General features: G+C 35.6%; 1 protein-coding gene across 5 annotated transcripts in view; it reads right to left on the reverse strand.

Annotated features, from left to right (window-relative positions):
* Window positions 1-1,358: 1,358 nt before the first annotated feature.
* The window catches only part of LOC113115085 (rho guanine nucleotide exchange factor 12-like), a 54,984-nt gene continuing 36,019 nt past the window's right edge, over window positions 1,359-20,323 (reverse strand). For 3 of the 5 annotated variants that reach the window (XM_026282358.1, XM_026282357.1, XM_026282355.1), the window contains 26 exons: window positions 20,169-20,211; window positions 19,380-19,485; window positions 19,149-19,274; window positions 18,119-18,151; window positions 17,423-17,540; window positions 16,694-16,784; window positions 15,406-15,621; window positions 15,184-15,313; window positions 13,977-14,012; window positions 13,392-13,534; window positions 13,114-13,260; window positions 12,945-13,030; window positions 12,714-12,839; window positions 9,908-10,022; window positions 7,762-7,862; window positions 7,303-7,380; window positions 6,242-6,317; window positions 5,993-6,160; window positions 5,809-5,896; window positions 5,660-5,737; window positions 5,410-5,489; window positions 5,137-5,322; window positions 3,822-4,022; window positions 3,465-3,685; window positions 2,248-2,323; window positions 1,359-2,155 (listed from right to left, as the gene is read on the reverse strand). In XM_026282358.1, coding sequence (XP_026138143.1) covers window positions 2,145-2,155; window positions 2,248-2,323; window positions 3,465-3,685; window positions 3,822-4,022; window positions 5,137-5,322; window positions 5,410-5,489; window positions 5,660-5,737; window positions 5,809-5,896; window positions 5,993-6,160; window positions 6,242-6,317; window positions 7,303-7,380; window positions 7,762-7,862; window positions 9,908-10,022; window positions 12,714-12,839; window positions 12,945-13,030; window positions 13,114-13,260; window positions 13,392-13,534; window positions 13,977-14,012; window positions 15,184-15,313; window positions 15,406-15,621; window positions 16,694-16,784; window positions 17,423-17,540; window positions 18,119-18,151; window positions 19,149-19,274; window positions 19,380-19,485; window positions 20,169-20,211 — 2,880 coding nt within the window. In that variant the 3' untranslated portion in view covers window positions 1,359-2,144. The remainder of the gene's footprint in view (window positions 2,156-2,247; window positions 2,324-3,464; window positions 3,686-3,821; window positions 4,023-5,136; window positions 5,323-5,409; window positions 5,490-5,659; window positions 5,738-5,808; window positions 5,897-5,992; window positions 6,161-6,241; window positions 6,318-7,302; window positions 7,381-7,761; window positions 7,863-9,907; window positions 10,023-12,713; window positions 12,840-12,944; window positions 13,031-13,113; window positions 13,261-13,391; window positions 13,535-13,976; window positions 14,013-15,183; window positions 15,314-15,405; window positions 15,622-16,693; window positions 16,785-17,422; window positions 17,541-18,118; window positions 18,152-19,148; window positions 19,275-19,379; window positions 19,486-20,168; window positions 20,212-20,323) is intronic. The other 2 variants (XR_003293825.1, XM_026282356.1) reach the window with 2 other exon arrangements.

The following is a 20,323-nucleotide window of genomic DNA, read 5'->3' on the forward strand; positions in this document are numbered from 1 at the left end:
AACAGTGTCTCTCTAAAACTGCTTAGGGCAAACTAGACTGAGGCTACAATGCAGCTCTGTGATTCATGTGAATGAGAACTACTGATGTATGCAAGAGCATGGTTAAGTGAAGCTTTCTTCTTCTCCTTTTAATGATTTGTAACAAGTGTCAAAGTAATGAGCAATGCCTGAGGTGGACTGACTGAGCTTAACAGGAGTTGTAGTTTTAAACACTTGCTCTGCTCTGTATCTGCATGGCGAACCTGGAGAGCCCAGTTAAACCCAGAGCATTGATGTCATTGCAGCCCTATGGGCAAACACAGAGTCTCTAGACAGACAACAAGCACTAACTGCCCTCTACTGGCCTGTCACTGTATAATCAACAAGAACATCTGGTGCATACTTGGTTATTTATACCATGTAATGTTGGATGTCTCAAGCAAATGTTATATAGGAAGGGTTGTATTTATAAAATAATAATAATGAACACCACCACAATGTTATATTTACTAGTGAAGAACTTGCATTTGTAGCGAGAACCGATTTTGGAGTTGGAGTGGCTCAAAATCGTTTAAACTGAAGGGGAATTGAATAGTGCTGGTAGATACTTTACAAATTGTAGTCCTTTACAGATTACATGACAAAAAAATTTAGTAAGGTAATCCATTACATTCCAAATGTATATACAAAACTGATAAAATAATTTTGTTCAAATATTCCTTTATGTAAGATTTTAAAGACTATGGGTGCCAAAAGCCAAACCTTAGACTTTCCTTTAAAATCCCTCACATAAAGCTCTATAAAGATTCATTATAGCGACAGTCAAGTGTGTAATTTGCACACTAGTTGTGTGTCAAGGAAAGAATCAGGGCAGAAGCAAATTGGTATTGATCATAAAACGTAACTGTGAATGATGACTGTACAATTTAGTTTGTACCCTTTTTATGTACCCTTGATGAGGACTGACGTTAAGCTTGCCAGAAAACACAACTCACTCAGCTGGTTTATGAGGAGAGAGGCTTGCACGAGTTCAAAAACAAACCAAATTTCCCATCATTCTCCGTGGCGGCACATAATTAGAGCATTAATTATGCTCGCAAACTTTGCTCTCCATTTAGTAGCACTAATACTAAAAAGCTTCCTGTCTTGTTGTGAAAAAAAAAAAGAAATATGAAACTACTTAAACTCCTAAGGAGGAACTTGCCAGAAGCTCTTGTCCATTTTAAAAAACAAATCACAACAGTGAGTTGCAGTTATTATATGCAATTTTGATTGACAAGCTACTTGAATTCCCTTTCTGTGACAACAACATTCCAGCACATATGCACTCGTTATACTCCTCCAGCGCCTGCATTTAAAAAAAATGGCCAAAACTGATCAGTATAAAGATTTTGTCATTGCATCTTTATTTCCAGGTTTTGCATCACCTTCAATCCTGATGGCCAATCTTCTCTTTTTGCAATCATCAAAATGTAGCTGCAGACTCCATCCACTCTTCATCTCAGCAGGAGGGTCTCCGGGGCCAATGAATCAGTCCAGGGCTCTGGGAGGAATGTCAGCTGGCTGGAGTAACTGAGGGAGGCCTTGAGCAAAAACTTCTCTTTATGTACTGCACAAGCTTGGGCTTCCACGCGTATAGATTGTGGGGGAGAAAAAGAGTCTGAATTCTGGAGCGCTCACCCCGTTCAGTCACACTGGAGCCTACAGCGACAGACAGCTTAAAGAGTTTCGACAGCCAGAAGCATGCGAGAAACATGGAAAACACTAAAAGGAAAAATAAATACATCTTGGGTTTAAAAAAAACTGCTTAATACATTATTAGTTTAAAAAAAATCCTTTCTCAACTTATATATTTTCTAAACACACAGCTTTGTACATTTTGGTATGGTTCTCCTTTCTTTAGCGAGGGCTGCTGGGGAAGGAGCAGAGACTGGGCTGCCCACGTTCGTTGGAATGAGGACATGTACTCGGGACAGGTAAGGCTGAGAGGAGACAGTCCGTCTTCCCTAATTGACGAGTGCTGACAGAAGCGCGAGGCCTTGTTAGAATATTCCCCTCATTTTTGGATGGAGGTGTTCAGCGGTGAGGAAGACAGGCTTGTGCGGAGCATGTTATGGATAGATGCGATGCCCTCTTCATCACAGGAGCTGGGAACTTCTGCCACCCTATTTCTTATCTGTGGGAGGAATGAGACAGAGCAGAATGATGGAATAATCCCTCAAACAGATGATGTGAAATGTTTAGCAGTCACTGTGGTGTTCACGTTACCTCTGCTCTCGTCCGTATCAGCGGCTGAGCCATCCGGCCTTTGGCGAAGTAGATTATAATATTTTGTTTCCATCTCCTGAAAAACATTACAAAGGTATGATCCAAATTAATTTGGTCTTAAATGTATAGAAACACTGATGAACATTAATAATTGGTCGATAAACTTCAAAAACTGTTTCTTTAATATTAAGTCTAGTCATAAAAAGCAACATCTGGTGGCTTAATTATTAGTTATTATCTGATAAGTTATTTGGATAATTAACAGATTTTTCAAACAGCTATAATAGTTTTAAATGAGAATAAAAAAAATATTTATATTATTAATTAGTATTAGTGCTGTCAAAAGATCAAGCATATACAAAATAAAAGTTTTTGCTTACATAATGTGTGCGTACGGTCTATATTTAATATGCATATATAAATACACATGCATACAGTATATATTTTGAAAATATTTACATGTATTTCTATTCATTTAATTTATATTTAAATATATTATGCAAGTGCGTGCATTTATATATAAATAAATTACACAGCACACACATATTATGTAAACAAAAACTTATTTTTGATGCGATTAATCGTTTGACAGCACTAATATATTATATTTATTGATAGTATTGCTCATTAAATGAATATAATTAATTGTATTATTGTAAACAACATTTTTATAATGCATATATATTATTACTATTAAGAAATCCTTAACAATAAATTGTTTATTAATCATTAATAAATTTATATATTTTAATATTTTTTAAATAAATAATATAAATACAGTATAAATGATTTATAATTACTATAATTAAATCAACAGTGATACAATTATTATTAATGTAATAAAGATCATTAATACATAAATGTATGAATAAATAAATGTATTACATTTTGAAAACTTATTTTTTTATAATACACACACACACTTGTGCATAAATTACAAAAATTATTAATTACAATTAATAAATTACAATATATATATATATATATATATATATATATTTAAAAAAATCTATAAATTCTACATATTGGTTATAAGACAAAAATGTGGATATATATATAAAATTCACACAGAAAAAAAAAAACCCTGATGCAAATGAAAAAGCTAGCCTAATGATCGGCTTTAAGAATTTAATGGCCTCAAAAAAAAAACTGTATATGTGAGTATGTTGTAAATACTGAATATATTGTGGAACAGAGAGTGGTGAGAGCAGACAGACCTTGAGGTGGTTGAGGTTGGCCTGCAGGCAGCGTAAATGTGTGAGGACCTGTCTGCTGAGGCGGGACGTGCTGCCTGAGGAGGGTGAGGAGAACTTGAGGCTGATGCCCGAGTCAGCAGCACAGCTGTGGGCCAAACTTGACTCCTTTCTCCGGACCTGAATATCATCATCTGTACTGCTCTCGCCTGGGCCACCGTACCCCTCCAGAACCAGGTAAGCTGCTGGAAAACACAACCACAATCAGCCGGGACACATGGATGATGAAGCATGTGTAATACCCTCCATGCCATATCTCGACAGTCCACCTCTCCATATAAACCAGCATTAACTCGGGAAGTTTCCTGGTCAAACACTCACCATAGTCCTCTGGGTACTCGTAGAAGCCCGTATCTCCAGAGTTGTAGTCCTTAGCTCGACTAGGGGTGCGAATGGAGCTGTGCTCCACCGGTGTGCGTAGAGAGGTGGTCCTGAGGAGACGACTGCCGGCCGATCGGCACAATTGCTCGCCCTCATCCTGAGCCATCAGCTGGGTCACCAGCACCTGCTTCAGTGCCGCCACTGAAAAACATCATGACGTGTACACACAGATCTTATTCAATTATGAAGATGTTGATAACATAAGGGCCCTTCACACCACGGGAACCTTTTCATAGTACCTGAACTAATTTTGGAACTACCCACTTATTGGCATGTTTGCATCGCAGGAACTAGGAACGCTTTTAGTGCTAGGAACTCCATTTGGAGGAACTAAATTAGCTCCTACTCCAGAGCAGGCTCTAACAGTCTTATAGGAACTATCAGTAACGTAAGTGTACGCTGATTGGCCAAATGCACACGAAACACCAGCCACCCGGCAAAAAACGATGTCAAAATATTTACTGGAAAACAGTGATAACTGCATTTAACTGTAGTGTTGTGTTCTTTTCTCAGCTTTGATGATATGTAACACTGCAAGCTGTCATAAAAAAATGGTCTCTCAGCCCAATTTTTTGCTCTTGCAATCTCATAAATTGTGCGTTTACATATCCATCTCCGTTATAAAAAGACATTGCTGTCGACCGCTTCAGAGTTCCTGCTGCCAGTGCGAATGCAACCAGGAAAACGGCCCGAGGGAGAACATTTGTTCTCTAGGAACTACCCTGCTGACTAGTTTCTAGAACTAAGTTCCTTGAATAACATGGTGTGAAAGTTTGGTTACCAACATTTTGAGGTTGGCTATCCCTTTAACAAAAAAAAAAAAGAATTTGCACCTATCTATGGATTTATTTCAATATATTAGAGGAGATTCAAATACACCACACTAGGCTATCAGGGATGTAAAGCAATCATTTAGTGTGCTTTTTTTTAACCGGTTCACTGAAACAAACCATTCAAGGGAACTGATTTGTAGCAATGAGACTTACTAAAACAAACTACTTCCCAACATGATCCTCAGATACTAAAAGACCCCTGCTGACCTCATACGAATACCAAAAAGCTTCATGTTAAAATAGAGATGATCCCAAGTTCAAGTATATGTGTTGCTCTAGGAATCTGGTATTGTTAAGATGTTTGGCAAGCACAATTTATTATGCAAATGATTATTTCACATGTATTATTTCAAGTTGCCAAAAATAAGCACAATACGAAAGTGATGCGTTTTTAAGGTAATGCATTTTAAATGCAATCTTACAGGTTTTAAGAGCCTCATCTGCTTTAGACGAACAGGACTGAGAGTCTGCGTCCCTGCCGTTCAAGAGTTCAGAGTCCAGATACGAGGCATCCCTGCCAGCTCTCGGGACCTGGTCCTCTTCCCCAGGGTTGGCGTCCGGGACACAATCCCGCAGGGCTGCCGTGGGTGAAATTTCACTGTCTTTCTCTAAGGACAGATGATGAAGGCTGGAGTTGGGTATGGTGGCAATCAACCCTTGTACAATCAGAGGAGCGTTTGTGCATGCACAGCTACCTGCGGACTGGATGCTTCCTGTGGAGATCCGTTCGGAGCCTTTGCTGAACTTGTTTAACTCAACACCGTCTCTGTCACCACTAGAATACAAAGGAACAGTTATGTAAGGTGAAGGCCTTTATCGTTTAGATTTGCTACATTCTAATGCATTTTATGCATAGATTGTATTGTTACTCTCGTCCCAGACTAAGATTTTGAAAATCAAAGATAAAAAAGATATAAATTATGTATTAAGTAGAGAGGAACTCACTCGTGCTGAGGCAAAGGAATGATGCTATGGGGTTTGGCGTTTATAACATCTGCCCTCTGAGCAATCTGCCGTTGCCACCTGGTGTAAAAGACAATTAACGCTGCTCTATAAACGAGAGAGTAGTGGATTGCAAAAATGTGAAAACTTACATTCTCTGCTCGGACACTGTTTGTGCCATCAGCTCATAAATCTGTGCTCCGTTTTTGGACATGGAGATCACAAAGAATGATCTGTTATCTGTGTGGGGAAAACAAGGAACCCTGTAAGGATTCACTCTTGAAATACATGTGGGGAGAGTGTGTACTTTTGACAAATGAGGAGTCAGATGCCCACCTGTTGCCACCGAGCGCACCAGCACAGTGCTGAGTTTGATGATGGGACTGAATATGTGTTTTGTGTCAGCCGTTCCTGCGAGGTTCTTGCTGTGACACCTGAGAATGAAACGCTCGTCCTGCTTCTGCAATAACACCAGGATGTCTTCCAGGAGTAAAGTATACAGCTCTGATGCAAACACAGAAACTAGTGTTATTATACAATCATCAAGAGAGCAAGCTTTTGGGAAGTTTGAGTGCAGTGGCTTACCAATGGTTTTGTCTTTGTTAATCTTCCAGGACAGAGGACCCTCATGGACCATCTTCTTTTTAGTGAGATCCAGGTTCTGCGGGACAAGAAATGAATGAGTAACTTACATCCTTAAAATCCTCAGTGTAGAAAGGACTTGCTAGCTTGCACCCGATTTAGATGTGCTCTTCAAATCTGATTCTTAAATGAAACTGGGTCCACATTTTCAGAGAGGGTGATAAATGTCCCCCATCTAGATTAGTTACTACATTGTGAATGCCACATATGAACGTTAAAGGGTACATTCAAAATTGAACTCTTTTTATGGATGCTATTCAATCAGAGAGATACAAAAACAATAAACCAATAGAAGAGTTTCAATCTGTTAATAAAGATCAAAATTAAACTAGACAAACTTCCTTACTCTGAGTCAATCACAAAATACAATTATGAATGCTAGCGATTACTTTTTTAGTTAAAATAAAGCTGAACTAGAACAAATTTAAATACTACAGAATAAAAACTTACAAATGAGAAATATTGCCTTGGCAAATAACTGACATAAAATTAATTAAAAATTAGAAATAGAGTGACAAAAGCAATTAAAAACTGAAACTAAAATTAAAAATACAAAAGCTAATTAAAAAATATTAATAATGTACTAAAATATTAACAATATATTAATAAAACTTTTCTGGTCATGTCATGCCCTGAATAATAAAAGCTTTAAATCTGACTGAAACTTTTAGACTGAAACAATTCAATCTATTTTTATTTGAATTTAAAACCACACATGGATTGGGTTTGGACTTAGTTTGTATAAATTAAATAAAAAAAATGTCTCCAAGATACAAAAACTAAAAGGATGCCAAGCCAACCATATTTTTGTCTGTCTGAAAAAAAAAAACACTGATTTCAGCTCCTTACAATGTTGTCTTCCTAAAAATAAATCTCAGACCCACAAATATGATTGACATCGATCCGCATGACAGAGAGACTGGTGGGATAACCTGCTATTGTCTGTTCCTCAAATAGGGTTTTCTAGGGAAAAACCTGGACAAATCTGTATGATAAGCACTAACCTTGAACTCCGAGATCATGGGGTTCTCGCTCTGCTTTAGGGAAGAGAGGTCCAGTCGTCTCTGGTAGTCCTCCAGTCTCTGTGGGACACAAACACAATACATATTTATGCTGAAGAATCCATTAACATTGGCTGACCTCTAATGAATTTAGACACCCCGAAAAAAAAATAAAACCTTTAAAGCCGCAATCGTTTAAGAAATACACTGCAGATCCTGGAGAAGAACAGATTTTCCTAGAAGGAGTCTTATTAATGAATTTTCTCTCCAGCAGGTTGGATCATCATGTTTCTACTCTAAGAGCAGTTTCAGGGCTGATGTAAGATGACTTGGAACTTTCACCCTAAAGATGAAATCTGTCAATCATTAATTTGAGGTTTTCCAGTCTTTCCTTTAAGCTGACCTGAGGCTATAAAGTCTGTCTACCTGGAGCCTGGAGAGAGAGCTGCACTGGGTGCTTACCTGTTTATTCTCGGACTCCTTCACAGACTGGTCGACGTGGCTGAGAATGTGCCGACAGCATTCGGCTGCTCGTCTCACTTTGTCTTTCTCCTCTGACTCATCTGTCGGTAAAGACGAGACATAACGTACATGCACACACGTTTCAAGAAGAGACTAATCAACTCTTTAAGGACATCCTGGTCAGCCAAGTGCCCTCTATTTCCTCTAGTGCCCAGCACTGAGACTATTGCCAAGTGCCGATGAATATGAGGAGGACCACCTCCTCTTTAATCGCTAGTTATACTTTAGATTTTAATGCCTTTCTCTGACAATGCCAAGTGAGTCACAATTTAACACGTCTGCCAAATAATGTGAGAGACGCTTTGAAAGTGTGCGATCCCGCCACAAACCATTTTTTTGAATAATAATAATAGGGGATTTAAAAGCAGGCATAGCTCTAATTTGCTAATGGTTGTTGTTCAGACAGCAAATGCTTTTTGAACAGCCAACACTATAAAGATGAGGGTCTGACTTCTTATTTGTCTAACATATATACTCTGCCCACACACACACACACACAGGACATCAGGAATAATCCTTACTTTCCCCAAAATGTAGGGGTTGCAAGGGGTGATGGGAATCTGCGATAAAATAATTGATGGAAAATAAAATTATCTTACAAAATGACATGTAAAATGAGAAATAAAAACCAAATCTGCTTATTTTTTTAATTTACATATAATATAGATTTGTATGAACATGTATTTAAATAAATAAATAAATAATTTATTTTATTAATAAATAAGATTTATTTTGAAATATTTAAATTTAAATTAAGTTTTTCTATATTTTAAATGGTATTTTATGACTAATGGCAAAGCTGAAAAAAGTCAAACAAAATCACAAAATTTCTAAAACAATTTAAAATGTATACTAAAAATATAAAAATAATATAAATATTAATAAATATTTTATACTATAATAGTATCTTATAAAATTAGTTTATTTGAAAATATTTCAATTTAAAATAGTTATAATATATATATATATATATATATATATATATATATATATATATATATATATATATATATATATATTCAGTATTGAGCCATGAAAATGATTAGGAAGTCACTTGCGTTATTGAATGCAGGTGACGGTCCTTTATTTTTATTTAAAGACAACAATTAAATTAATCACGGACAAAAAGACACGAAAGAAAGTTTTCATGAGCAGCAAATCAGAATATTAGAATGATTTCTGAAGGGATCACATGACACTCCAGACTGGACTAATGATGCTGAATATTCAGCTTTGCAACATGATGCTGAATATTCAGCTTTGCAACACAATGATAAATTACCATTTTTATATATATATATATATATATATATATATATATATATATATATATATATATATATATATATATACATACATACATACATACATACATACATACATATATATATATATATATATATATATATATATATATATATATATATATATACAAATGGTAATTTATCATTGTGTTGCAAAGCTGAATATTCAGCATCATGTTGCAAAGCTGAATATTCAGCATCATTAGTCCAGTCTGGAGTGTCATGTGATCCCTTCAGAAATCATTCTAATATTCTGATTTGCTGCTCATGAAAACTTTCTTTTGTGTCTTTTTGTCCGTGATTAATTTAATTGTTGTCTTTAAATAAAAATAAAGGACCGTCACCTGCATTCAATAACGCAAGTGACTTCCTAATCATTTTCATGGCTCAATACTGAATTTTTAATGAGTTTGGTTGTTCTAGTCAACAACTAGCTACATGTCAAGTCACTGACATACCTATGGCATGAGGTGAGAGTGTAACAAATATTTTTTTTGCTGTCAATCAGCAATGCTATGATTGACAACCCCTTCTGGGTGAGAGAAAACGACAGAACAGATGTTCTCCCTCGTTCTCGATCTGTTTTAAGAGCACAGCAGAACAGAAGTCACACCTGTTGCTAAACTGGATGTCAATCTTAAACATTGCCATTTTGTTTTTAAATGTTTTTGTGCTGAATTTGGTTAAAATATTGTGTAGAACAAGCATTCACTTAACTTTAGTGTAAACCTTGCTGCAACGCAATGCTTTAAAAAGACTGGATGCATGAAGAGGGAGAATACCTGTGAACTTGGCAATGTTGTCCATCAGTAAAGGGTACTTGGTGAACCTCTGCATCTCTGCAGGGATGATGTCCTTTAGCTGTAATCGTCGACACAGTCGATTGCTCTCAGCCTCCTGCAGATGGTGCAGACAATCAAACAAGAAATTGAGGACAACAGTACATGCAAATCCACAACAAAGTCCTCCCTAATCTTTTGTATATTTCATGTCATGAATAATACACTTCAGAGTGGGTTTTATCCTTCACTCAAGTGAGAAAGTAATCCTCTGCAAGTCACAACATTGTGATCCGTCAGCAAGGTATCTGGAATCACTAACGTCTTGGTAAACAACCACAATAAATTTCTGAAATCTGTAAATATACTGTCACTTCAGCAGAGGGTTAATTAAAAATGAATATACTATCATCATTTATTCACTCTCAACTTTTTCCAAAGCTGTTTGACTTTTGCTTCTGTAGATGACAATAGGAGATGTTTGGCAGAATGTTCATGCTGCTCTTTTCCATGCCAGCTTTGTCATTGTTAACTACTATTTTTTGTTAATTCAAATTAAGCTGAAATAAAACATCCTATAAATGACAAATTAGATTAATTAGAAATGGTGCCTTTGCAAACGAACTGAAATAAGTTAAATCGGAAATACTAATAATGAAACTAGCACTGAAATAAAAATAATGTTAGATAGAAATATTGAATAACTTATAAAAATGGCAAAAACATAAATATGTTCATATCATCATATCATAAACTAAATTTAAAATGAAAACTGAAAATATAAAATAAAGCCTAACTGAACATTTTAATAAACTCTTTAATGGTATACTAATATATATATATATTCTCAATAATATATATTCTTAATTCTCAATACATTAAAAATAATAGCGGGAAATTTCTCCCATCTATCTCCTTTTCTGTTCCTCAGCAGAAATTCAGTCAAATGAATTTGGAACAACGTGGAGGTGAATAATCAGCAGCAGCTGCTTCTTTAAGATGTGAAAAAGCTCTATTTTCTCTAATATACACCTCAAAGGCATAATAGGCATTACAGTGGATTTGACATTTTTATTACACCTTTATGTTCTAGTGCTTCCACACTAGTTTTCTCAATGGATAGATTAACGTGGTTGATTTCAGAAAATGCAGTGTATGTGGAAAGGTTTTTAAATCTTAAGTCTTACTCTCCATGTTCCCTGCATCCACTTCTACTACGAGATAAAAACAGTGCAGAGACAAACACAAGCTCTCAACCCTCCCAAGGCTCAACACAACTACCTCTGCCTGAGGTTCATACACTCTTATCTCCAAGATAAGCCAATTCTACAGTATATCATACAAATATAGCTCCAATTAAACAAAATCTCTTTTGTCTTCCTTTTCTCTGTTTGGTTGTCAGAGATGACTTTATTTAGATAAGGATCTCTTCTGCTGTAACACTGTATCAACACACCAAACCTGCCATTTTCTGTAAATTAGTAGGGCTGTCAATTTATTAAAATGCAATTAGAATTAATTAATTGCAAATTAAAATAAGTTAACACATTAACACATTCTCTTCCTCCTAATAAAAAAAAAATACATGCACAACAGAATAAAATAGTCAAGTGAATAAATGTGCTACCAGCATTATTGAATGAATCACACGCATCAACACATTAACTTTGACAGCCCTAAACAAGGAAAATGAAAACAACTCCATGAAACATGCAAAAGTACACAACCATTCAACAGTTTGGCTGATTAAGATTATTTTAAGAAATTAATAGTTTCAATCAGCAGGAATGCATGAAATTGATGTAATGAAATATTTTTGATTCAAATAAAATCTGTTCTTTCAAACTTTCAATACTGAAAAAAAATGCATCACAGTCTCAACAAAAATATAAAACCTAAATTTCATCACTAGTTGTTGTAATAAGAAATGTTTCTTGTGCATCAAATCAGCATATTAGAATGATTTCTGACGAATAATGTGACACTAAAGACTGAAGTAATCATGATGCTGAAAATTCAACTTTTTAAAATTATATTTTAAATGTTTAATATTATAATATGTAATAATGTATATATTTATAATTAATTCTAAAATTATAATCATGTAAAAATTCAATATTATATTTTAAAACTATATTACAGAAGAAAACAATTATTATTGATAGTAATATCTAATGGAAGCTTGTTTCCACCACTAAATAAAAGATTAAAAAGGTAACTGCGACCTTTTATCTCACAATTATGACTTTTTTCAGACTTTATAACTTGCAAAAGAGAGTTATAAAGTCAGAATTATGAGATATAAACTAGCAATTCAGATTTTTTTTTTCTCTGAAATATGAGTTTATATCTTGGAAGTCTGACTTTATAACTCGCAATTCTGAGAAAAAAGTCATATTTGCGAGATATGGACATGCAATTTTGATTTAAAGTCGCAACCGAGAAAAAAAAAAAAACCCTCAGAAATGCGAGATATAAACGTAATTGCGTGTTATAAAGTCAGAATTGCAAGATATGAACTGACAATTCTGAAAAAAAAATGGTTTTTTTTTTTCACAATTTCCATTTTTTATTCAGTGGCAGAAACGGGCTTACATAAATAATATTACTTTTTTTTTTTTTTTGATGATGAAGAAATAAATGCAGTGTTGATGAGTATAAGAAACATCTTTCAAAAGAATTTTTGAAAAATCTTACTGACCCCAAAACTTTGAACAGCACTGTATGTCTGTAATGCTCCAAACACAGTCTCTCTCTCAGTGAACTTCAGCTCTCACGGCCCTGCGGCCAGCGAGGAGTCTCGACCCACCTGCATGAAGGAGGTGAAACGCTGGTCCTTCTTCTGCCGGGATTTGATGAGCTCCAGGGCAAAGGGCTGGTTACTGCAGAAAGTGCCCACTGCTTGCTTGATCTTTTCCTCCTCTCCACCACTGAACTAGAAAACAACAAGCCAGAGGATTTGTGAGCGTGTGGGAGTCTTATCACCCAGAGAAGACCTATCACAACGGCCACAGGATACGAGCAAAACATGAGCCCTTACCCAAGACAGCAACTCATCTCCTATGTGGTCGATGACCGTCAACTCGTTCTTCTTGCGTATCGCCGTCATTTGATCTGCTATCCTCACTGAAAATGTAAAAAGCAGATGCCATGATCTGAAACATGGCTGTTTATCAGAAGAAAAAAAAAAAGATTGGAAGAAAACATACTGTGCAATTGGACGATTTCCTCCAGGTTGGTGAATATGTTCTTGATATCAGCAGGGGGCAGTATGTTGTCTCGGGTGAGCTTCTGGTAGAAGACACGGTCTAGGACCTTCAGCATGCGTACATGGGCTCGCTCCGTGTAGAATAGTTCTGCGAGCATCAGACAGACTGAGAGTTACTTCAGAGGCAAACCAAAGATGCAACTCTAACAATGCATTGTGCACGTTAAATCTGACGTGCACCTGTCTGATTTATGTAGTGAAAAGCGAACAAGATCGTACCATTAATGACTTCTTGTCTCTTGATCTCGTGGGGCGTCAGGCCTGCTAAAACATCACGCCCGACCAGCTGCTGCCAGTTTGGAGGATCTACATCGGAGAAAACATCACTCCCCTGATCATCCTCACTTTGCAACTCTTCAAACCTGTGAGGGAGGAGATGGTACATAGATTAACAATCTCATTAAGCTCAATGTGTATCTGAATTTGAGAGCTGGCGCACAATAAGAGGGCATACACACAGGAAGCTCATCAAAAAGAGGGTAAACACTGTATTCTAACCAAGTTTAATGCAAAACATTATGTGAAAAACATTTTATTCAGACTGTGAAACCACTGGTATATAATCTCAGCCAATCAGTCGATTTTTGATGCTCAATGTGGTAGATACTTTGAACAAATAAGATTGCACTATGAGCATGGCAGCCTAGCACAAAACAGAAACCAGGCAGTGGAGAAAATGTCCTCATTACAGCTGGTTAGGGAGAAAGAAATAGCTTTTATCGATTGTCGCTTTATCATGTCACTTCTGGTTAGGACACAGTGTATAAGTGATGTGGGTGATTGACAGCAGCCAGTGTCCAGTACCTTCTACTCAGTTTTGGTGTGCCCCCATCAGGGAGTCTGGAAAACAAGACATACTTGCTCACTTCACTGACATAAAGTGACCACCATGATATTACAATCCTGGTATAAGATAAATCATTTTTTATGGATAAGCAAAAAATGGCTGGTATTAATATAATAACATTAATAATAATAATAATAATAATAATAATAATAATAAATATACAAATTAAATTAGACAACCCAACATTATGTAAAAAATTGGATATTCATTTTGAGATTTGATGAAGATTATAATTTAACAGTGTTATTCAATTTTTATTCTTAAAAATATTAACTTTAAATGAGTGGAAAAATGAAGGTATTCAAAATGTACAAATAGCAAAAATGTGCACACATAATTAAATTTTCTATATCAAATCAAAAAGGATAAGTACAAAATTAGAAAGGAAGGAAGGAAGGAAATGAAAACTCTAGTATATACCAATAATTGATACGACACTTAAACACTTAAACTTAATCTTAAACTTAAAGGGATAGTTCACCCAAAAATGAAAATTACCCCATGATTTACTCACCTTCAAGCCATCCTATGTGTATATGACTTTCTTCTTTCAGACTAATAGAATCAGAGTTATATGAAAAAAATGCATTGTTTAATGTCAAGAAAGCCTTTATTCAGAAGGTGGAGTACTTTTTTATGATGGATGGATGCACTGTTTTAGGCTTCAAAATCTCAACCCCCATTCACTGCCATTATAAAGCTTGAAAGAGCCAGGGCATATTTTAATATAACTCTTGACTGTATTCATCTGAAGGAAGAAAGTCACATACACCGAGGATAGCTTGAGGGTAAGTAAATCATCAAGTAATTTTTATTTTTTTGGGTGAACTATCCCTTTAACAAAGTGAAAAAAGAATCTGAATTCTTAGTTTTTTAGCATCACACACTATAGGGATGGTCACATAAGTGAAATTTCAACAAAATTTTGATGCCAGAAAAAAAGTGTCCAGTGTCAAGAGTGTAGAGATGCATGAAGCGAGTTTTCTGCACTCATGTGAAACTCAAAACTGCGCAGATATCTACTCAATTGGCTGTATTCTGCTGACTAAATTTAGCAAAACAACAGTAAATATGAAAACTCAAGACTGTAAGAAATATCTCAGAAAACAAAAACAAAAAAAAACAAAGAGAGATGCTTTGCTGCATAAGTTTTTAAACATGCACCTGTCTGCATCTTCATCTGGCTGGTCCATGTTGTATGGGATGTAGTCACAGGGTGGGTAAATGCTGTCTAGCACATCTCCAGACTGCAGCCCATCACTGAGCCGGGGAACCACCGCAGACGGGCTCATACCTGAGCACACAGAAGAGCCAGTTTCAGATGGCATGTCCAGGAAATTAAAGAAACAATAACTCAGATGAATGAGATGGAGAGGCAGTACTCACCAAACTCTGGGTCCCTGCCCAAGGGGTCTGAGGGTGAGCCGTAAGAGGCACTGAAGAAGGGAGAGGTGATCAAACTCGGGCTTTGTAGGAGGTCTGAGCCCTCACTTGACTGACTGCTCCGAAAACGTCCACCCTCCATAAACTCTAACCCGCCCAAAGTAGGCTGAGACATCTGCTTCTGAGGCCGATGCTTGATGTTGTCCCCGACCCTCCCAGCTGCTCAAACACACAGCAAACAAGATTCTCCATCAACATGAATCTTTCACCACCCAGAGGAAGGAAAGTGAAATGAGGGCAAGTCTTCTGCTTTTAGAATTTGCCATGAGTTGCAAGCTTTCAGGCCAAACATTCACAACACTACCAAAAGTCTGTGGATTTTTTTTTTTTTTATGTTTCTGAAAGTCTCTTAAGATCACCAAGGCTGCATTTATTTGATCAAATGTAACTTTATTCTATTGTAATACACCTTGTTCCAAATTATTATGCAAGTGACATATCAATAGGATTTCGGTACAATAAAGAGTCCTGTTTTTTGTTTGTGTTGTTTTTCACATCATTTCAGGTAACTGTTCAGGTATCAATCTCAGACTGGTTTGGTCAAAAGATTTGTGAGTGACTTCGAGCACAGAAGATCATGGTCAGATGAAGATTTATGAAGGAAGGTTTCTGTCAAACAAATGATCTGTATTGTAATGCCAGCTGTAAAAAAGCCACTGCGGAGCAGCAGACAGGTGCTTTAGGGTACTGGAGTCTCCAGATCCTCTGGAGATCCTAGTTTGCCAGACTGGTTTGGCAAACTATTGACCAAACCATTCTGAGATTGATATCAGTTACCTGAAATGATGTGGAAAAACAGCACAAACAAAAATCTGACTCTTTATTTTACCAAAATCAGCTCAAAACTGCTCAAAACTCGCGTTTGAATCATCATTAGCAAATTATTTAAATCTACTATTCACAGGCTGTGAGTCAGAAATCCCAGACTTTTGTCAAAATATTGAATGGTAGTGTATATTTGACTGCAGATGAATATTTTAACAAACAAATGCAGACGGAGTTTTAACATGTTTACAAAAAAATAAAAAAAATTCAAGCCTACTAATATGTCCGTTTTCAATTAAATAACATCAAAGACAGTTTCATAGCTGGTAAACAATACATGTCCTGTAAATTTTTTTTTTCTTCATACCAGCCACTGGTTAATTCTGGACAAAAAAAGTTCAAAGCCTTACGAAAATATTCTGTGTCTTCAATAGCTGCAGGTTGTAGAACTTTGCATTAGACTTACATGGTACGGAATCGATGCGACTGGGCCACCGAGGGGGCACCCGGATGGGAAAGCGAGGCTTTTTCTCCCCTTCCTTCTCTGTTTTGCTTTTCTGTTCATGAATAATAAAAAAACAACCTTTAGGGTAACAACCTTGCCTCGGGAAGACTGAGAAGACAACTGCTTTTTTCCATAACCTAGTAAACTGCCTACAGAGGGAGTATTTCAGACATTATAAGTGAGCTCCGGACATTTTAACAAAACAATTATGCCACACTAATTACGTATCGTTTACATGACATGCTAAATTTCACAACAGACATACAATAAGAGAAAAATGTTAATAATAAATGGATTGCATGGATCGTGTTCATGCATTTACATCATTTTGTTTCCCCTGGGTTCAACATGACCACATAATCTTCCTGCGCCATGTAGTAAAATATCTATTTTTTTAATTACACTTTTTACAGCACAGTAGCAATAAATATTTTATTTTGATTTTACTATTATTTTGAAAACCAAAAAAAGACACCAATTTGTGTGCACTATTCATATTTATATTTAAATGAATTAATATGCTGACATAACTATACTAATGTCAAAGTATTTTACAAAGAATGCTTTAAATCAGTCAAAACAATCTCCATTAGAATGTTCCCTCAGAAGGTAACTGCCTATTTAGACAGCAAGTCAGGTTTTGGAACCTTATGTGTTATGTGATCCAGCTGTGTCAGTACAAACACATACCCTTAGTTTAGAAGGAAGAAAATTAATTCGAACTCGTTTGGATTCCAGGTTTCGTTGCTCTTTCACTCGAACTCCCAGATGCTTCATGTACAGAAAGATCACATACTGTATGGTGTTGCTGGAAAAGACAAAATTGTGTATTAGGGTTTAATTGAGCACTTTTCTCACTCGCTGTCCAAGCTTAGTAACTAGAGCACAGCGCTGAGCATCAAAGTCTTTCATTTCCTAATTAAGATTCGATTCTCTGAGGGTTTTGTTGTGCCTGTTGAGTGCATGTGGCCAACTCCTTCTGTTCCACATGACTCCTATCTTATTGTGCCTTCTGCCATATGTCTCAAAACTCACGTGCACACGCGCACAAGTTCGCCATCTATCTTCTCACATATATCCTGTACAATCATAAATCATACAGGCTTGTGGTGTTTCCATATGGCATCTCAAATATGTTTGCCTCCATTATGGTAAATGAGGACTAGGAAATGCATGAAGATCAGAAATCTCATTAAGAGATCTCTGTTCTGCAGCATCTTGCATTTGTGTCAAGTGTCAATATGCTGGCATACCCCAGGCTGGCAATTTACAAACAAATCTAACGCAACATCTTTACGCACAATTAAATAACCCTCATCCTTAATGTCTTTATTGTCGATCATTATGGATGAGGTTTTCTGGAGGAAAATAGGAAAAAATTCTCACCATTTCTCCTCCTCTGTGGGCTGTGAAGACAACCTGAAAGAGACACGCGTGTAAGATGGAGAACAGTCACCGAGCAGACGATCTTGAGAATGTGGAGTAGGATATTCAAAATATATTTTGATATGAAATGCATAAGTTAAATGTTGAACAAAAAAGCCAAATAATTTTTATTTAGCAATATAGCCAAATCATTTCTCAAATCTTTTAGTCTATTAACAACATCACATTTATATTTTGATATTTATGAATTTGCAATGAAAGAGCTCAATTAAAGGGCTAAAATGGTGATAAATACAGAGCTAAATCATTTTTTATTTGAAAACAATGTAGCCACATTTTTATTAAACAATATAGCTAAATAATTTCTCAATTTCTATTTTTAGTCTACTGACATGACAATATACATTTTTATTTTGATATTTATGTATTTTCTCTGAAACAGATTTAAAAAATGTTATAAGGGTGATAATATAGATAAATAATTATAATGTGTGTGTACTGTGTATATTTGTTATGTATATATAAAAACACACACATGGATGTATATATATATATATATATATATATATATATATATATATATATATATATATATATATATATATATATATATATATATATAAGAAAAATGTTATGATTATATATTAAACATATATATTAAATATACGTTTTATTGATTTTAAAACATACGTAAATAAGTGTATATTTTCAAAATATATAAATGTATGTCTGCATGTATATGTACCTGATAAATATACACAGAACACACATATATATTATATAAACAAAAACTCTTATTATGGATGCGATTAATTGCGATTAATTGTTTGGCGGCACTAAAATTAATACATATTATTCATGATTCAAATTGAAAAATTTTTGCAACTGAGGTTTAAATCATACATATTATTGATAGCAGTCATACCAAGACTATAATAGATTGCAAAACTAGACTATTGTCATGAATGTCAAGAAAAACTTAAAAAGAATATTGTTTTGTTTAATAAAAAAGTCTGTGTGTGATACTCACAGGACATCATCTATCTTGGAGAGGATGTTTTCAGCGCATAATCTCTCTCTCTCTGGAGCCAGCTGTTCAGAGTCCAGACGAGACAGCTCTACATCAGCCAGGGTCAAGCCCATACTGCGCTTCTGCCTGTAAGAGTGGATGCAGTTGTTTTGTACGTGTTACTGTTAGTCTGAAAGAGTGCAATGTGGCAGCACAGGTTAGTGAGGAAATGAGAATGTCTATATTCCTGACCTGAAGTCCTCCAAGTTTCTCTGTACATCCGGACGGAGAGTTTCCTGCATTGTATGTATATATTGCCTGTGTAATTCCTCTGGAATCAGCTCTGGTCTGCGTCGCTCTGAGTACATGTACACACAAAAAATGAGTAGTCACAGGTTTCATGGTTCATATTAATTTAAGTTTAGGATTTCATTTTTTTACATTTCAATAAATACATTTTTTGTATGTTTATTGAGCAAATTCTCATGGGGATCATTAGATGATCCAATAATCTATGTGATATCAAGCTTTACTGTCTGCGTGACAATGTCAGACTCACATATACATAAATTAAATGGGGCCATATAATAGAAAAAAAAAAAACTTTTTTAATAATTGCTTTAGAGACAAACCAGAATCTTATTTAAAAGAAAACATTTTGTATGATTTATAAATAAATTTACAATTAAGGACATCCTCAATTTTCCCCCAAATTATACCTAGGAGCATACAAAACAAAAACAATTCTCACAAATACACACCCATACATGACCAGTAAACAACCTGCATGAACAGAAACGGCATCAGTATGAGTCACTAAACATGTCAACATGTCCTTCAGAAGCTAAATCCATAATTACATGAAGAGTCAACATGAATGTTAAACAAAATTGGTGTTTTCTGAACAACTGCAGGTTTCCCACCGAGGGCTGAGAAATGACTATGTGGTTGGATGTTGAAATTAACTCGCAAACAACAGTGTGAGGGTGAGAACGACGTTTGTGCTTCCATTAAGACGTTTCTAAAATTAACTGTGCTTACCGAGCTCAGAGGAGATGGATTCAGGCACAGCGACTTTCAAATTCTGTTGAATGAAAATAATCAATTAAAAAGGGCTTTCTGACAAAAGCAGCAGTATTTTTTCTCTCCTGCAAAACAACTACAAACACTACAATAACAAGGTAACAAAACAGCAG

This window comes from Carassius auratus, chromosome 15, assembly GCF_003368295.1.
Source record: "Carassius auratus strain Wakin chromosome 15, ASM336829v1, whole genome shotgun sequence".
Lineage (NCBI taxonomy): Eukaryota > Metazoa > Chordata > Actinopteri > Cypriniformes > Cyprinidae > Carassius > Carassius auratus.